This window comes from Pochonia chlamydosporia (genome assembly GCF_001653235.2).
Source record: "Pochonia chlamydosporia 170 chromosome Unknown PCv3seq00008, whole genome shotgun sequence".
NCBI lineage: Eukaryota > Fungi > Ascomycota > Sordariomycetes > Hypocreales > Clavicipitaceae > Pochonia > Pochonia chlamydosporia.
The window spans coordinates 1,027,976-1,043,956 of record NW_019154043.1 but is presented as its reverse complement, the minus strand read 5'-3'; the positions used below and the strand labels follow the sequence as shown (position 1 = coordinate 1,043,956).

General features: G+C 48.2%; 5 protein-coding genes across 5 annotated transcripts; 3 read left to right on the top strand and 2 right to left on the bottom strand.

The window, feature by feature from the left end:
* Positions 1-132: 132 nt before the first annotated feature.
* On the bottom strand, positions 133-1,956 carry VFPPC_06590 (ankyrin repeat domain; the record flags this gene model as incomplete). The annotated part of the gene is made up of 1 exon (XM_018285600.1): positions 133-1,956. The coding sequence occupies one exon, from the start codon at positions 1,954-1,956 to the stop codon at positions 133-135; it is 1,824 nt and encodes a 607-aa protein (XP_018138328.1).
* Positions 1,957-5,731: 3,775 nt separating this feature from the next.
* VFPPC_18206 (hypothetical protein) lies at positions 5,732-6,604 on the bottom strand (the record flags this gene model as incomplete). The annotated part of the gene is made up of 1 exon (XM_022429855.1): positions 5,732-6,604. One exon carries the CDS (start codon positions 6,602-6,604, stop codon positions 5,732-5,734), a length of 873 nt encoding a protein of 290 aa, XP_022285132.1.
* Positions 6,605-7,313: 709 nt separating this feature from the next.
* Positions 7,314-8,527, top strand: VFPPC_06593 (LysM domain-containing protein; the record flags this gene model as incomplete). The annotated part of the gene is made up of 2 exons (XM_018285602.1): positions 7,314-7,668; positions 7,725-8,527. 2 exons carry the CDS (start codon positions 7,314-7,316, stop codon positions 8,525-8,527), a joined length of 1,158 nt encoding a protein of 385 aa, XP_018138330.1.
* A 3,079-nt stretch (positions 8,528-11,606) lies between these two features.
* VFPPC_14076 (hypothetical protein) lies at positions 11,607-12,481 on the top strand (the record flags this gene model as incomplete). The annotated part of the gene is made up of 3 exons (XM_018291847.1): positions 11,607-11,843; positions 11,901-12,084; positions 12,189-12,481. The coding sequence occupies 3 exons, from the start codon at positions 11,607-11,609 to the stop codon at positions 12,479-12,481; spliced, it is 714 nt and encodes a 237-aa protein (XP_018138331.1).
* A 1,647-nt stretch (positions 12,482-14,128) lies between these two features.
* Positions 14,129-15,210, top strand: VFPPC_06594 (Proteophosphoglycan ppg4; the record flags this gene model as incomplete). Its single annotated transcript, XM_018285603.1, has 5 exons — positions 14,129-14,215; positions 14,275-14,693; positions 14,749-14,849; positions 14,904-15,056; positions 15,110-15,210. 5 exons carry the CDS (start codon positions 14,129-14,131, stop codon positions 15,208-15,210), a joined length of 861 nt encoding a protein of 286 aa, XP_018138332.1.
* Between the last annotated feature and the right edge of the window lie 771 nt (positions 15,211-15,981).

Here is a 15,981-nt window from a genome sequence, read left to right as displayed (position 1 = left end):
CTCCGAGGGAAGCGCTGGTGCCAGCCTTACCGGTCCGGAACGAAATCCTTTCCGGTGACACCTGACGTATTCCGATAACAGCGTCGTGAAATATGATGCTCCCATGAAATTTGGACAACTGAGAATCCCTAATCACGCGTAATATTTAGATTCCTTTTCCGTGCATTCCATCAAGTCAATCGACAATCCAAATCGCTGATTCACTAAATCTCTGAACCGCCTGCAGTCGTCACAAATTATCCCCTTAGGTGCGCTTATCAGTATAACCGCTTTCGTTAAAGACATTGGCGGACGATGCTTTGCTATGTCCATCAAATTTTGGTGCTTGCTTTGCTTTCGTTTTAGACTCTGCAACTGAGATTCTAAACCCCTTATATGCTTCACTTCGTCGAGTAATTCTAGCTGGAACAACTCGGCTTCGACTTTTTGGATATCTACCTTCAGTCGTTCCACCAGACTCTTATCGTATTCATCCCCGAGAATGCGATCTTCCGCATCTGACAGGGCCCGTTCTAGCCATCCCATCTTATTCTGCGAATCGTTCAGTCGTTTTCCTGTGGCAGTCCAATAATATTCATGAGTAAGCTCATCTTCTATATCGGCAATCGACGACTCAAGCCCCTCGTCAGCCACTTCGTCGCCAGGAAGGAATACATGCCTGTCTACAAAATAGGCAATCAACTGCTTCTCAGCGTGAGATGCGTGATGTCGACCAGGCGAACCTTGATCAAGCGAGGGACGTGGAGTCAAGTGATGGCCAACAATGGTTGCTATGCGAAATACTTCTCTCGTCCAATCACGACCACTAACTCTAACCGAAACTTCTTCAGGATGTCCCCACCCACTCATTGCTGCGATAGTTGGGAATGGCCAACCTCTGTTCAGTTGGGCTACTGTTTTGCCTTCCCTTGTCAAAGGATAGTCGGTAATAGGGCCGCGGAGAAGAATTGACATCCCGTTTGGGTGTCGTCTGAAGGAATAGGTTTTGTAATCCGATACCTTTGGAGTTGGTTCATGCATAGTTTTGGGCTCGCCATCAACTCTTGTGAGCAGTCGTACGATTTCTAGTCGATCATCGTCTCTGTCCAAGGTTACTTCATTGTACACTGGCTTGCGACCACGCTGCCCAAGGCTACCGCCGGCTTGAACGTGTCTCTCTTCTTTGTTCTTTCGCGTCGGTTGGGCAAGGTCGGCAGCCACACGCTTGTCGTGGTCTCGTAGACTCTTATCCGCACTGCCCTTCAAAAGAAGCTTCACATTGTTCAGTCTACCCCACAGCGCTGCCTCCATAAGCGCACTTCGGCCGTTCCGATTCACGGTATTGACCCCAGAGCCGTGATCTATCAGTAATGAGACCATTTCTGAGCTCTCCTCTCTCGCTGCCATAATTAGTGTTGTATCGCCTGTATCATCCCTTCCGTGGACGAAAACCGATGCATCCTGCGAATTACCGAGGAATTTCTTTACCTCTGCGGATTGACCTGCGACGCAGTTTGAAATAGCGAACGCGATGCTCTTCTCCTCAAAGGTTTCACCGTTGCTTAACGCAATGGTCGTCTTCTCCTGAGCCGCGTCGTACATATCAATGCCTGTTATGGCTAATTTTTTTGTGGACTTTGGCGCACGGCCGTGGCATATTGTTGCCTTCAAATCGAATTCGTTCACTAGTTCCTCCTCTTCATCAACGCTGTCCTGTAGCGCTGCAATTGTGCAAACATTTACGAAACGAGCTTTTTCCTTATCGATTTCGTATGCGACGTGACCTGCTCGTTCGTCGAATGGAAATGAATATCTATATCGGCCCCCATTAATACACCCTGCCTTCCGGGTTTCCGTGACATATGATGTGCGACCATGCCGGTGGACTTCATTGCAGTACGAACACCGAAGTTTGAAGTTATTCGCGTTCCAGTGGACCACATCGACTTCAGGCAATTCTCCGTCTTTGTGTGACATCTTTCGGCTGTGTTAGTCACCGTAATGCGGTAGTAACAATTATGTAACCGGCTTATGACGGTCCCAGATGAGCTTCGCATGAAAGGTTTAAAGCGTTTTCACAAGAAAAGAATTTATGATAAGGCGTGATCTCACAGAGGCCATTCGATGAGCCTGGCAATGGAGATGATAATGGAATGAGAGACTGGGCCTTGCTGTGTGAGGTTAGATTTAACATCGTTACCCCGCCCACGCCTCCCGCCTTAGGCACTCCAATTTTTGAAGTCACCACTCGCATTGAGGCCAAGCCGACCCGTAGCGACTAGCATCCACCCTGGCACTGGCTCCCACCGTGGCACATGCAAAATCCGTCTCTTACAGGCAGCCTGCATCGGCCATTGCAAAAGACCGTCCGTAACTAGTAACACCAGCAACGACTTGGTTGGAGGGGACGCCGGCTTTTGTAATCTATAGATTTGTAGCGTTAGGGTTTGCCAGGAAGCCATGTCCAAATATGGCCTTGCACACTCACCATGACTAAAGCATTAATTGTCTCGGTCAGGTTGACGCCGCTGCGAAGGCACATTTCGGATGGGCAACCGGGCTGCGGCCACTGGTTTTGGGCATCCCACTGTGTATTTGATGGCGGTCAGTTGGTGTTAAGGATTCTTTGGCAGTAGGAAGAACAAACAAACGGATAAGTTATACTCACTTGGCCATGCAGATCATATGTCATGAAGATGATGTAGTCTACGATCTTACTGATCTGCCCAATGGGGAAGCCCTTCAGGTACCAGTAGGATGCTGGAGCCGCAATCGAGACTGATTTGCCGGGAAGTAGATTTTTCAGAATGGCCAAGAAGGCTAAATAGTTGTATCCTTCAGATTTATCACCAGGGGGGATATTCGGAAGGTCCGGGGCCTGGAGGCGATTGGCGTAGGTTAGCAAAGGGTGAGTGGCTAGTTTGTTGAGTTGGAGAAAGAATAGACGGATGTCGCTGCTTTAGTTGATTACTCACTGAAGGATACTCCCAGTCAATATCGACGCCATCAAGGTTGTGATGTTTGATAAAGTTGGCAATATTGGTAGCTAGTTTCAAGCGGTTAGCCGGCGTGACACCTTGGCGGAAGATGTTATAAGTGTCTCGATTAGTAGAGAAATCCCAGCCGCCAAAGGACAGGATTTTAGCCGGGCCTGTTAGGCGTTTAAAGTTATTAAACTCATATTGGGTAAGAGCATCGCCGATGGTAACTTGATAGTTAGGAGTGATTGTACCAAAGGCAAAGTGCAAATGCGTGAATTGGGAGGTATCAATCTGGAGTGCGTCCTGATAGAGACAAGAGCGATGGAAACTAAAGCCCTCAAAGTAACCGACGCGGCGGAATACACTGGGCGCACTGCCACGAACAATATTGGTGCCGCAGTTGGAAATGCAGCCGTTTGTCCCCGGTCTGGCAGTCCCTGGTGCGCCGGTGTTGGTATCGGTGCAGAACTCGGCTGTGGTACCACATTGGCCCCAGACATCACAGCACGCATTAAGTGGGCACGGATTCAGCTTGGCAATGTCTGTTCCATCGGTCGGCGCTGTGGTGCCCGGGACTTGCGGGCCACACACGGCATTGGCCACCGGAGCCGGCATCGGTGGCGTCCCGGAGGTCAGACAGATGATGCTATTTACCCACATATCGTCACATCCGTTCCAGGCCCAGGTGTTTTGGTTAAAAACCACTATCTCCTCGACTGTAATGCCGTGTGCAGCAGCGATATTAGCGCAAATGTCGCCGGATTGAACCAGGTATGTAAAACATGACCCGTCCGGATTGGGCTTTGGTCTAAGGTTAGCGACTAAACCAGCGGAGAGCGAGGCCCGCCTTGCTTTGACACTTGGGATCTTGGGCCTGCTGCTTCTCACTGTTGAGTTTGTAGCGTTTGTCGAGATGACCAGGGGAGTAGTCAGTAAAACCGGGCCAGATATGGCCTTAGACTCGTTAAAAGACAGGCACTTTGCGTTTGACCAGGATTTAAGCGCATCTTGTACAGGGCTAAATGTTCCGTTGCTGGTCACCATGAAGCCAAAGACATGGTCACCATAGTCTCCTTTATTGCAAAGCTGTATGGCTAAGCTTGCTGTGTTCATTCCAAGACCGGGAAGGCTATCATCCAAGGCCGTGAGAGCAAACGACCCAACGCCTTCGTTATGTAGACCCTTGCCAATATAGAGGCCGACGGCAGCCTGACCTGACTGGGCGAACAAGATCACTGTCCTATTCGTAGCCCTAAGTCCATTCGCCAGGTACTGACGAAACTGCCTAGTCAAAGAATTGATGTCGGCAGTGGGCAGTGTGCTGTGTCCATCGGACGTCCAGCCCATCTTATAGGTGGCGTTGACGGAGTAAGCCACAGCCGCCACCTCCACTGCTGAATCTGGCAGGTTTGTCCAATCTGGGCCATAAGAAGTGCAGGCATAGATCCGATGAAGAGCATTCGGGTTGTCGACTTGATCGTAGAGAGAAAATTCGTAGAACAAGGTCTGGGGGCAGGATTGGAACTGTTCGAAATTGTGATAGATGGACCAGTTGGCAGGATTTGGCCCTGAAATACTGCAGCGCGCTGGGCATCCGTCTCTCCCGCTGTAGCTTGGGCTAGCTGGCTGTCTGCTTCCTGCACATGCCTGCGCAGACACCACATCGGCAGCCAGCAGCAAGAGGCTAATGGCCCCAATAGCGGCTCTGAACCAGAAGGGCGTCATCAAATTAAGACAACTCTCGATTGAGTTGGCAACGTAATGATGGAATAGAACTGAAGTAATGACGGGTGTAAAGGTGAAAGAGTGGCAGATGTGATAGAGTAACCAATGATTAAGTAAACGAGTGGCAGATTTAAGAAAGGGTTTTGATGCAAAATACAAAGAAATTCAGTGTCAAAAACCTTCAGACATGGCAAGGAAACAGCCGTGCGGCTTGTATCCCTTCTCCCATCTAATAATGCAAGGCGGATCCCATATTGTCGCATTCCATCAATACTACCGTGATATCACGATTCTATCAACCAACAATTCTCTTGTGTGGAGCCTGGTCTATTGACAGACCAAAGTAACGTGTTGTTCTGTGGCCGAATTCCATACAGGGGTGCAAGGCCAACCGGATCAAGCGGCAAAGCAGTTTGGGACCAACAGCTCGCCGATTCATGCAGATACTCATTAGGTACCAAAAACATGACCCTGGACATGTGTAATTTGTATCGGACGGTTGCATATTTCACCAGCCGTTACCTCGGCTAGGAAGTCGTTGAGATCTTTTGTAAGCCGGCCGTCCACAATATGCAATAAAATGACAGTCCGACCAACGTACATATCCTAGCCAGCATATAACCCAGCAGGAACGGTCTAGATTCATGTACGTTCTGGAAACCCCCGAAGTTATTAACCGGTTTTCTGATTTGTCTACAACAGTAGATGATGAATAACACCCGGAGCTCTAATACAACGCCATGTGTTACCTCGCAGAATGTATCAACCATGGTCTTTGTCAGGGTCACACAAAGCCCTATGGAATGCTTCAAAGATACAGGGATACAACTATGATAAGAACTTTTTTTCTTAAAAAAAAATTAGGATAACTAACTATTGTGACGAGTAATTAATAAAATAGCGTCATTTTATAACTAGAATGTAAAGCCCAAGCTGGTCTTATTCCGTAATCCACTTGCTTTTAGAACAGGAAATCACGCCCAACTCGAAATGCGGCGTAATGCCGACGTAATATCTGAACATTGAGCATTGAAATGAACACCTACTCACGCTAGTATAAATGTGAGGCAACTGAAAATCACCGTAAACCATATCGCCCCATCCGTCACGAAGTGGCCTGCTCGGCCCGTCGCAGCTTTTTGAACAGGGCAGCTAACGACTGGATGCAAGCTGCCCGAGCATTCGGTAGCAGTAATCGCGGCGGAGATGCTCGATGCAATAACCGAGTCTATCTTGACAGCACACGGATTGGCAGGCGGGTGCGAGCTAGATAGTGTGGGTGAAAGGATCGCGCACGAGTTTCGGTGAGCCATGTTATCCCCAAATATCCTGTCGCTGATCTCTCCCGTTAAATTGTAAGTATAGGTAGTAATCTCCTGGTCCTGGTCACAGATACCATGCTGCGTAGAAGCAACGAGGTCTGGGGGCTGGCCGCCTTGCTCAAGAGTGAATATGACCAATGTAGGCTTTCTCCTTTCCTTAGGCCCATTCCCAATCTCATCAGAACGATGAGAGCAGTTAATCACGTTCGTCTCCCATGCAAGCACCCAAGTGCCCTCAACTTTGGAAACGTTGGAAAAGTGGTTGCCAGTGTACGAGAAGAAAGGATCGCTCCCGGAGAAATTGGCCCATGTTAGATCCAGCTTGCCTTCATCCAAGGTTCCATCGTAGTCATCCTGCCTCCAGGCTCTGTAGGATAAGTACGGGTGAAGGGCTGCAGCGTGTTGCGAGTTCTGGATAGCAAAGACAAAGGGGAAAAGAGGTCCCGGAGCGTACTTGGTGTTGTTGCGCGGGAAGATCAAGTCAAATTCCACTGTTGAGGGAAATGAGTTGCTCGCCGCTGCTGCCCCGGTGCTGCACGTCAAAAGGTACCAACAAAGACAATACAGCCAAGTGCCAGAGACATACACATTTGCCATGTTGGCTCCAGACTTTGTAGAGCTGGGATAAAAAAAATTAACAGGGCAACAGCAGCAATAGAAGAGAGGAATTGCAGCAACAAGATCGAGGCAGCGGAGCGGGCAGGTTGAAGTTGAAATCTAGATGGGACCCTCCCTTGGCCCATATGCACGTCTATGCCTATCCACCATTTTAAATTTCGTGCCGGTCTCCCGCAAGGCTGCACCATAGCTGCATGCCACCACCTTTGGAGAGGGCATCGCTAATCATAATGGTACGATGGCACGGCACCCCACAGACCACCTACCCAAGTTGGTCAAAAAAAAATTGAACGGCGTTTATGCCTAGTTCTCACTGTCCGACCAGACGCAATAACACACCAGACCCTTTACAATATGGCCATCGGCTAATTTCCTATCTAAGCATATCCATCGTGACAACGACTACCGCTCGAGTCTCGTGCGGTGTCCATACCTAGGTAATTACTGGACCCATTAGCGCTGCATTGCACGTGTTACAACGAATTTTCTCCCTCAAACAACAGTTGTTTCTTCACGACCAACTGCCCGAGCAGGGTGTAACTAAAAGGGAAAATGTTTATAAAAACCTTGGTATTTTGCAGCTGCGACTTTGATTTCGCTTTGTAGCATTGCAATCTCCATTAACCACTCCCTTACAAAGTTCGTGGCAGTCTTTCCACCCTCTATCATACAATACAATATAGTGAAGATGCATCGAAAGGGAATTTTTGCTCTGGGATTGTTCCCAACTCTGCTGTCCGCCCGCGAGCTGCATTCTCGCCGAAGCGTGATCTGCAGCTTCTCTACGGCCGCTAGCAACGGAAACACTTGTCAATCCTTTGCTGGGGCATGGGGTCTCACCCTTGACCAGTTCGTGTCGTTGAATCCTGGACTCAGTTGTCCTAACCTTGTAGCTGGTCACAGCTACTGTGTGGTTGGCACCGTCTCGACGGTCACTACGACCTCGACTACTTCCAGCTCCACGCCTCCAGTCACAACCTCAACCACTTTAAGTGATTCCACAAAAACAGCTTCAACAACAACTGCAGCGAAACCAGGCAACGGTAAGAGCTACAGTGGCAGTGTACTCCGGCCGCATTCCTGTAAGATTCATTTATAGGCATCACCACTCCAACTCCAATACAGCCTGACATGGTTTCCAACTGCGATGCATTTTATTTCGTCAAGAAGGGTGACACCTGTACAAAGATAGCCTCGCAGTATAAATTAAGCCTCTCAGACTTCCAAACTTGGAACCCCAAAGTTGGCAGCGATTGCACTGGACTCTGGGCTAATACTTATGCCTGCGTCTCGGTAATTGGCTATAGTCCCCCGCCTACATCGACATTGTCGTCGGGCAACGGCATTCAAACGCCAACGCCAACGCAGCCGGGTATAGTCAATAACTGTGCCAAGTTCCAGTTTATCCAGAATGGCGACACATGCGCTAACGTTGCTTCCAAGAATGGTATTTCTTTAGAGCGGTTTCTCCAGTGGAATCCACAGGCAGGTAGCGATTGCGCGGGGCTATGGGCGAATGCCTACGCCTGCGTCGGTATTATCTCCTACTCCCTTAAGTCCTATTACCACACAGACTGCACTGGCGACGTGCACAACACTGTCAGTATTGTTGATGGGAGTAACGGCATGTGCATAGATACGGGCTGCGCCGTAGGGTCTGTAGATGTTGCTCTGGGTGGCCTATGCCCCAGAGGTCAAGTGCAACTTAGCTATTGGGAGAATCCAGGGTGTATTGGCAAGTGGTTTGGCTATGGCTATATGAGCAGAGGGCAATGCCACAAGATGTGGACGGAAGGCTGGAAGTTCAAATCGCTGCATTTGAGGTGCACGAGAGAACAGGACGACTGTGTGAACCAGAAGACCTGTACTTACGACCCAGAACCACCCAACAATTTGTGTTGAATAATTTGGATATTTCAAGATGATGTTGATTGTTGTGGATGAACAAGGGAATCTGCTTTCTAGTTGGCTAGAGAGCAACTAGTTAGCCAAGACCCGTATTCCTCAATCCGTGTGCTTCAGCCATGACCATAGCAGGATTCGGTTCTCCAGGCGTAGTAACTTACCAGGTGAACACCAAACACTGATCTTCATACCACATCATTCTACTGTTCAACATCTCTAATGATTCCTCAGGGTCGCTCGCAGCGACTGTCCATAGCGCAATCGGTAGCGTCGCGGCCGGAAGCGCCTTTGCAGTTCTTCAGAGCGCAGGGGCTCGCAGACATGGTGTGGTGATTGTCGATAGCGCCGTGCAGGGAGTTGGGATAGACGTAACCGCCGGAGGGGCCTTGATGGGCTATTTTACCAGGTTTTGACATTGGGAAGATGCTTGATAGTGGTCACCAGCCTTATCAAAGCCTGCGGGAATACTGGACGCCGCCAACACAGTTGGCAATGAGAAATGTGAGAAACGGTAACGCCTCGTTCAAAGAGATTATGCCGATTGAGATTGAAGAATGGACACGGGAGTAGATCTCCTTAATAAGGGCGGCTTTGCAGCCATGGTCCGTGCAGGTTCGCTTATTTGTGTGGCGGTACAGTACTACCTGCTGTTTTTGGTGTGTTTTTTTGGGAGTATCTTGCAACTACGTCCGTGGCGTGCTTGTATGATGTCCCAACCAAATTCTTCTAGTGCCGATGTGGCATTCCTTCTAAATTCTAGCTAACCTGAGGACCTTGATGATGCCGTAATACTTGAGCAGAACTCCGACTGAGCTAAAGCTGCTGGCGGTATTTAAACGGCGGTATTTTTAGTGGAGAAAGAGCTATCTTGCGATGTTAATGGCGGCAATTGCTTATAAGGTTGGGAATTTAGAGCTAGGAGTACACAAATAGTTGGCTTATAAACTAGAACGTGAGCTAGATAATAAATCCAATGATAATGATGATTTATACCTGCTGTACTTCTCGCCGTTTAAGCTGATATGGTCTAACAAAGAAACTAACCTCTTGTAGGACCCTAAGTGGCAACCTATGACCATTTATAAGGGATAAAAGGTTCCTATAGGTGATCCTGTGCTGCTATTCCCGCCTTTGCTGGCTGCCTAATATTCCCTAGCTTAGAAACATGTGGCATGGTCTCCAGATATTGGTAACCTAAAGGTGTTGCAACTAGCGATAGAAAAGGCTCATAGGCGTAAATTATGCGTTAAATGGCCTATTGATCCGCTTAAGCTCTTTCTTTTGTTCATTCCAAGGGATCTTGTCGATTGGCGGGCTGAAAATACGTATAAGCGATGGCAACGACGACAGAACGACAAAAAGAGGATGTATCAGCAGCAAAAGCCTCACGATCTAACTACGTACGCCGAGCTGATAATTTTCTTTGCCATTCTGCTATACTTAAGTATCTATTAAGAGTGAGATATCAGGGCATATTGGGCACATCGTGAAGACTTACCTGCCCATCCAATTGGGCGGTGGATGTCTCGAGATCGATTTTGGTGGCTCTACTGTAATTTCTGTGTTTGGGATCCTATGAATCCTCCCATTAGCATATGGGACCGTACTGCTGAATGGAGCGAATTCCTTGTACAAAAAAGCTTGAGCCTATGGCGGCCAGTGATGTAAATAGTGTGGCCGTAAATAAGACGATATCGTATATAATATCGTATTGCCTGCACGGTATAAAAATACCGTGCAGTGCAAGAAAAATAGAAAACCGTGAAGTGCAAATACAGTGCAAAAAGAGTAATACGAGGCCCTTGCTATACGCATCAGGCGAAAAAAAGTGCTATAATCATTTACTAGGTCTCTAGTCTTAAGAGATATAAAGAGAGATAGTAGTAACTAGCAAGATTAAGCAAAGACTGCTATTTTAAATAATAACATATTTCTAGGCGCTACTTAGGTGCTACTTAGAGACCTAGCGTAGTTATTAACTTTAGTAGTATTAGAAAATAAACTCACGTAAACTAGATTTACAAAATAAGGTTTTAAAACTGAACTTAGAAACTTGGATAAGACTATAGGCTATGCTAGCCTAGATACTTATGTGCCTAGTAGAGAATATAAGCTACATAAGGACTTAAGTTAGCAAAGTAGCCTCGCTATTGCTTATTTCTAGCTTAATATATACTATACCTATATTACGTCTTTGCTCTCTTACTATCAAAGCTGCTAAAAGTAGCAGCTATTTCTGCTAGATTTAGTGGGAGAAACAGCGCCTCCCAGATTCTGTCTGTATTATACTACTAGCCCTTCATAAGAGTAGACACCTCGCGAAGCAAAACCTGATCTCTTCGCATAATGTTCAAATCGTAACCACTTTCCAAGTGAGTGCGGTAAGTGTGTACCCAGGTTTTATTATACCATACGAAGCTAGAGCCTAGCTACGTTTTCCTGTTTCGCAGTTGGGCAAACAGCGCGCCTTGGACGACAGTCTAAGGCACCCACTATATCAAAGAAAATAACCGCTGTCAGTTAACCGGCAAAAGGGAATGCATCGATGATACAGAGAGATAGTTTGAGTTATATTTCGTTGAAACCTCGGCCTCGGCTTCACTTCTTTGGCCACGAGTGCAGGGGACCCTGTTCCTGCTCAGCGGCACACCAGTTGACACGAGCGGTTGAAGGGAGGGAGCCAATACGCACGTCAGCTTGCATTGAAATTTTCGGTTCTCAAATCACAACACGCAAATGGGACTCGCTTACTCAGACCACATTCTTGGCTAGGATTTACCAGCGTTATGCTGCTCGTGTCATCTTTATACGCCTAGGGTACTTCATACCAAGAGTATGCACTATATTAAATTTTCGACTTTTTCATTTCGCCAGGGCCACAACTGGCTTCAGCAAGAGATGTCTAAAAGACTAGACCTTGGGTTCTCACCAGCCTCACAAAAGATGACACGAGCTATTGTTGTTGTTTATCATGGAACATGACGGCCAGAGTTTTGTGATTTTCTATAAAAGACGGCCTTTGCTTTCTCAAATCCCTCCGAAATGACACAAACTCACCAATTCAAAACACATCAATATGTCTTCTTCGTGCAAGTCCATTCTGAGCGTATGCCTCCTCGCCACTTTGGCAACAGGGGCCGCAGTTTCTTCGCGAGCCCCAAAACTAGACCTTCCAGAGATAACACCTAGTCTTTTGGCCTCGCATAATGTCCACGAATCAATCGCTGCATTCAACTGGACGGCTGACCCCGATTTTTTGAAGTATCTCGAGGAAGAGAAAGCTCTGATGGAAGTCAAATACATCAAAGATCCGGTACGTTCTGTGGTTGTCGTGTACTCATCGCACGCATTTCAGTGCTAACTGTCAAAGGCTACCAATAAAACAATCCCCAACCCTGAATTCCATGACCTTTACAAAGGTCTCCAGAAGCGAGTGCCATTTAATCCACCCAACGGGGCAGATTGCCGTATCAACATCCATCGAGACTACTACTACGCCACCGACGGTGTTTGTCCTGGTAAACACTGCGAGGAAGCCAGCTATAATCTGAATTGTAAGTTTCTTGATATTACTAGTCATCCTGGCATGATCGTGCATCACGCCGCTCTCGGATAGAAACACAACCGTCGACATAGGCTAATATACCGCTTCCAACAGGGGTCGATATCACCAATAACCGTGGCTCTGGCACATGGGCCCGTTTCGATGAGGTCAACAACGGACGCTGGACCTACTATCCTCTCGACAACCACCGAGGCTTCAACATCGCGGCCGCATGGGATCCGATTTACTCTCATTGGGGATTCAGCTACGCCATCTTGAATGTGGAGGGAAGGAATAACAGGGATATGAAGGGCAGCGATTACTGTTGGTATAATACCGGAAACTCGTGGTGGGGAGGCTGGGGAACTGGTGCTTGCTCAACTTGGTGCAGCGATTTCAACTGGTAGACGGTCTTGTCCAGACTTTGATGTTTGCTGTTTTCTAGCATCGTGTCTATTCTCGGTGATATACATGCGTTGGTGTAATGCACTCATTGAAGCAGAAGCATCAAACCGACCCTACATCGGTTACGCAAAGTGTGGTCAATCCTTGGCAAATGCATGTATACGACATTGCTAGCAAACCACAGGCTAAATCTAAACTTTCAGCTATACGATATTGTAACACACTGTGAGGCCCGTGATGAGTGACAAGTTCGCAGCTCCAGCGTATATAAATCGCCAAATACACGTTTATGTAGCATGATGGCCCGCATAAGCCACAAAAGCTTCTTTTATCCAAATCGTATTTGCCTAAATTCAGCATCCAAAATATAACCAGGCAGTGGCTACTTTCGGCAGTTTACAAGAAATTCTCGTACACTTCGCGAATGTCCTCACAACGTATCATTCGGCGCCACGAATCGGGGCCACATGGAACCATCCGTAGCAGCCGCATGAACCCGATCGAACCTAGGCGCCAATCTTAATGGGGTAGCTCATATACCGCAAGGACCGAGAAATTTACGCGATTGGAGAGGAGTTGTCCTACAGGCCAGATGGGAGCGTTTAGTTTGAAACAGCGTGAAGAATTAATGCCACCAATAAGATGTTGTCGTGATGTGCGGGTCGGCCCGACTTGGGTAATGCTGCAAATTGTTGTGTGTTGCTGGTCGTAAGATCAGAAACAAACAGTATTCAGTACTGTGGATGGACTGGCTGGGATTGCTCCCTTGCCTGGAATTCCTTATACGTGTTGTCAAAATGATGTGCCACGAGTCTATGTGCATGGGACGGGATCTCCTTAATAACGTGGTGTATGGGATGCATTGGAACTCGGATATTTAGGCAGATGTCCGGGGCTTTACCCGGTGACAGACTGGGATCGGACTTCAAAGTTTACTTGGCAATGAAGTTTAGAAAACAGGTTTGGTCATTGGTTCTTGTTCCAGGTATTTGGTCGAGTTTGCACGCGGAGGTGTTGAGGAGATCTGGACGCTTAATCGCGGGTGCATGCAAATTGTTTGCAGATAAGGTAGCTAGTTTCACCAGAAGAGAGAACGAAAGTGCCTGGAAATTCAATCACCGCCAATAACTAGCGTTCTTCAACTGTTCTCCTAAACACTTGTGGACATTCGTATGTTTCAGGGTCGCATCCGCGATTTCACCAAACCATAAGTCCACCAAAGTGAGCACTAAACTGAAAAACATCGCAGCCAAGACTCCATAATTCATCCGTCTGCGGGGCACCCCTTGTATGTTTAGCATGGTAACGGCACTTGACAAGGTCTCTTTTTATCCTCGAAACAAGCCGAATGGTCCTTGCTACACCTTAGCGAGAGTAGATTAGCATTGGCGTTTACTGGACAGTCGATCCTCCATCGCCGTGGCGGCGCTAACACCTGCATTGCATAGAGTGTAACCTGACGTCTGGGTAATAATATGGAGAAAGGAGAAGGTAGTCCGGGGCCTCGGGAGTTGGTCAGCACCGTATCGAGTTGTAGTCAAGACGAGGAGATATAAAACTTGACGTCCCATCGTCAAAATAGCTTTTGGAGACATCTACCATAACAGAGCACACTGACTTTAGCCCCCTTGAGAAAATCTCCCTTCAAAATGCTTTGGTCACTTCCAGCCACTCTTCTCCTGGCCACGGGCGCTTCCGCTCACACGGCTGCCTTTGTCAAAGGAATGTACTGTGAGGTTAGTCGAGTATCCAGAATTCCTGATACCCGATGATAGTATTTCTAACTAGTATACAGGGCGGTCCCGACCCCAACAACTACAACCCCAATGCCAATGACCCCGTCAACCCGCTTTGGATGTTGTCCAAGAACGACTGGTGGATGCAGCGCAAGAGTGGTTGCTTGAACAACCCCCCCAAGAATGGTGCATCTGTTGCCCTTCCTGCTGGTGGCCAGTTCACCGTTGAGCTTGCTCACAACCAGGCCCAGACTTCTCTGTCCTTCGATGGAAAGTTCGCCAGCGCATGGCCCGATGGCAAGAACCATCCCGAGGACTGGCGTGGCCCTGGAAACCCGCCTGATTGTATCCAGGATGATGGTGCTTTGCATACCAATAACCAGTCTATGGCTGCTGGTACTGCCTGGGCTATCTCCTATCAGTCTGACCTGAGCAAAGTCACCATGGAGAACCTCGTTGTGTTCTCTGTGCTCGAGCAGTAAGCAGCTTCTCACAAATACGTTACGTGGCCACTCGTTAACACACTTCGATAGTACCCCATGGAAGCGAATGGCTACCTACAGCGTCCCCAAGGACCTTCCTGCCTGTCCCCCAGGTGGTTGCTACTGCGCATGGCTCTGGGTTCCCACCGGATGTAAGTCATGACAAGCCAAATCATCACGTCCATATGCTAACTACGTGTAACTAGGTGGCCAACCCAACATGTATATGGCCAACTACCGATGCCATGTTACCGGCTCCTCATCTAACCGCAAGCTTGCCCCGGCCAAGGCTCCCGTCTACTGCCAGAACGACCAATCCAAGTGTGTCAAGGGCGCTAAGCAAATGGTTGCCTGGAACCGTAAGTTCATTCCATCGTTTGAACTAGATGATCAAAAGCTAACCAGTTCACAGAGGCTGAAGGAAACAATGTGCAGGTTCCCAACGGTGCCTCTCCTGGATACAACCAGGGCATGGGCTGGGCCAACGGTGCACAGAACGACATCTTCCAGTAAACTCAGATGCAGTGAGATACAGCTATGAGTCATCTCTTGTTGGGAGCCGTCTACACATTATGCAACGTATATACTTTGACAGACATATTCTTTGGTGTACATAGTTCGAAACCAGCCGCTGCAGGCCAAGGGCATCAGTTTGTTTCAATTCAATGTTACTATTCATATTTGAAAGACGCTTTCTCCCACTCTTTTGAGGCTCTTGTCGAACAGCCACTCGGCATACTCGCCGTGCCTAGACTGATGGGCTGTGGAATGCCCTTGAGCAACCTGCATGGCCCCTTGAACATGCATACTCCCCTGCGACATTGGGCAGCTGCTTGGACTCGGTGGAAAGGGGTGGCAGCATAACATCTCCAGGCCTCATGGAAGCTTAAGGTAGCCTCTTCCAGGTCGGCTACCTCCCATGACCGCTCATACCGCCTCTGAAGCTTGCTTCCCAGGTCGGTCAAGCTGCCTGCTCGGTCCAGATGGTCGACTGGTATCGAGTCTACCGCTTGCCTGGTCATTATAATCGCTTCCTCTATGTCGACCATCTCGCCTGTCCGCTTATACCGGCTTGTAAGCTGGTTTCCGAGGTTGTTCAGCCTGATTGCCCGGCCAGGTTGGTCGGCAGGTGACAAGTCGACCGTAAGATCCTTTTGTGAGAATTAGCAGACGCTAGTTATGAGACCTCAATCATGCAAACCCGTGTTCATGATCCAAGTCCTGCTACTCAGTAGACCCCAGTTATGTAAACCCGTGTTTCTAGTCTACATACTGGCTACTAAA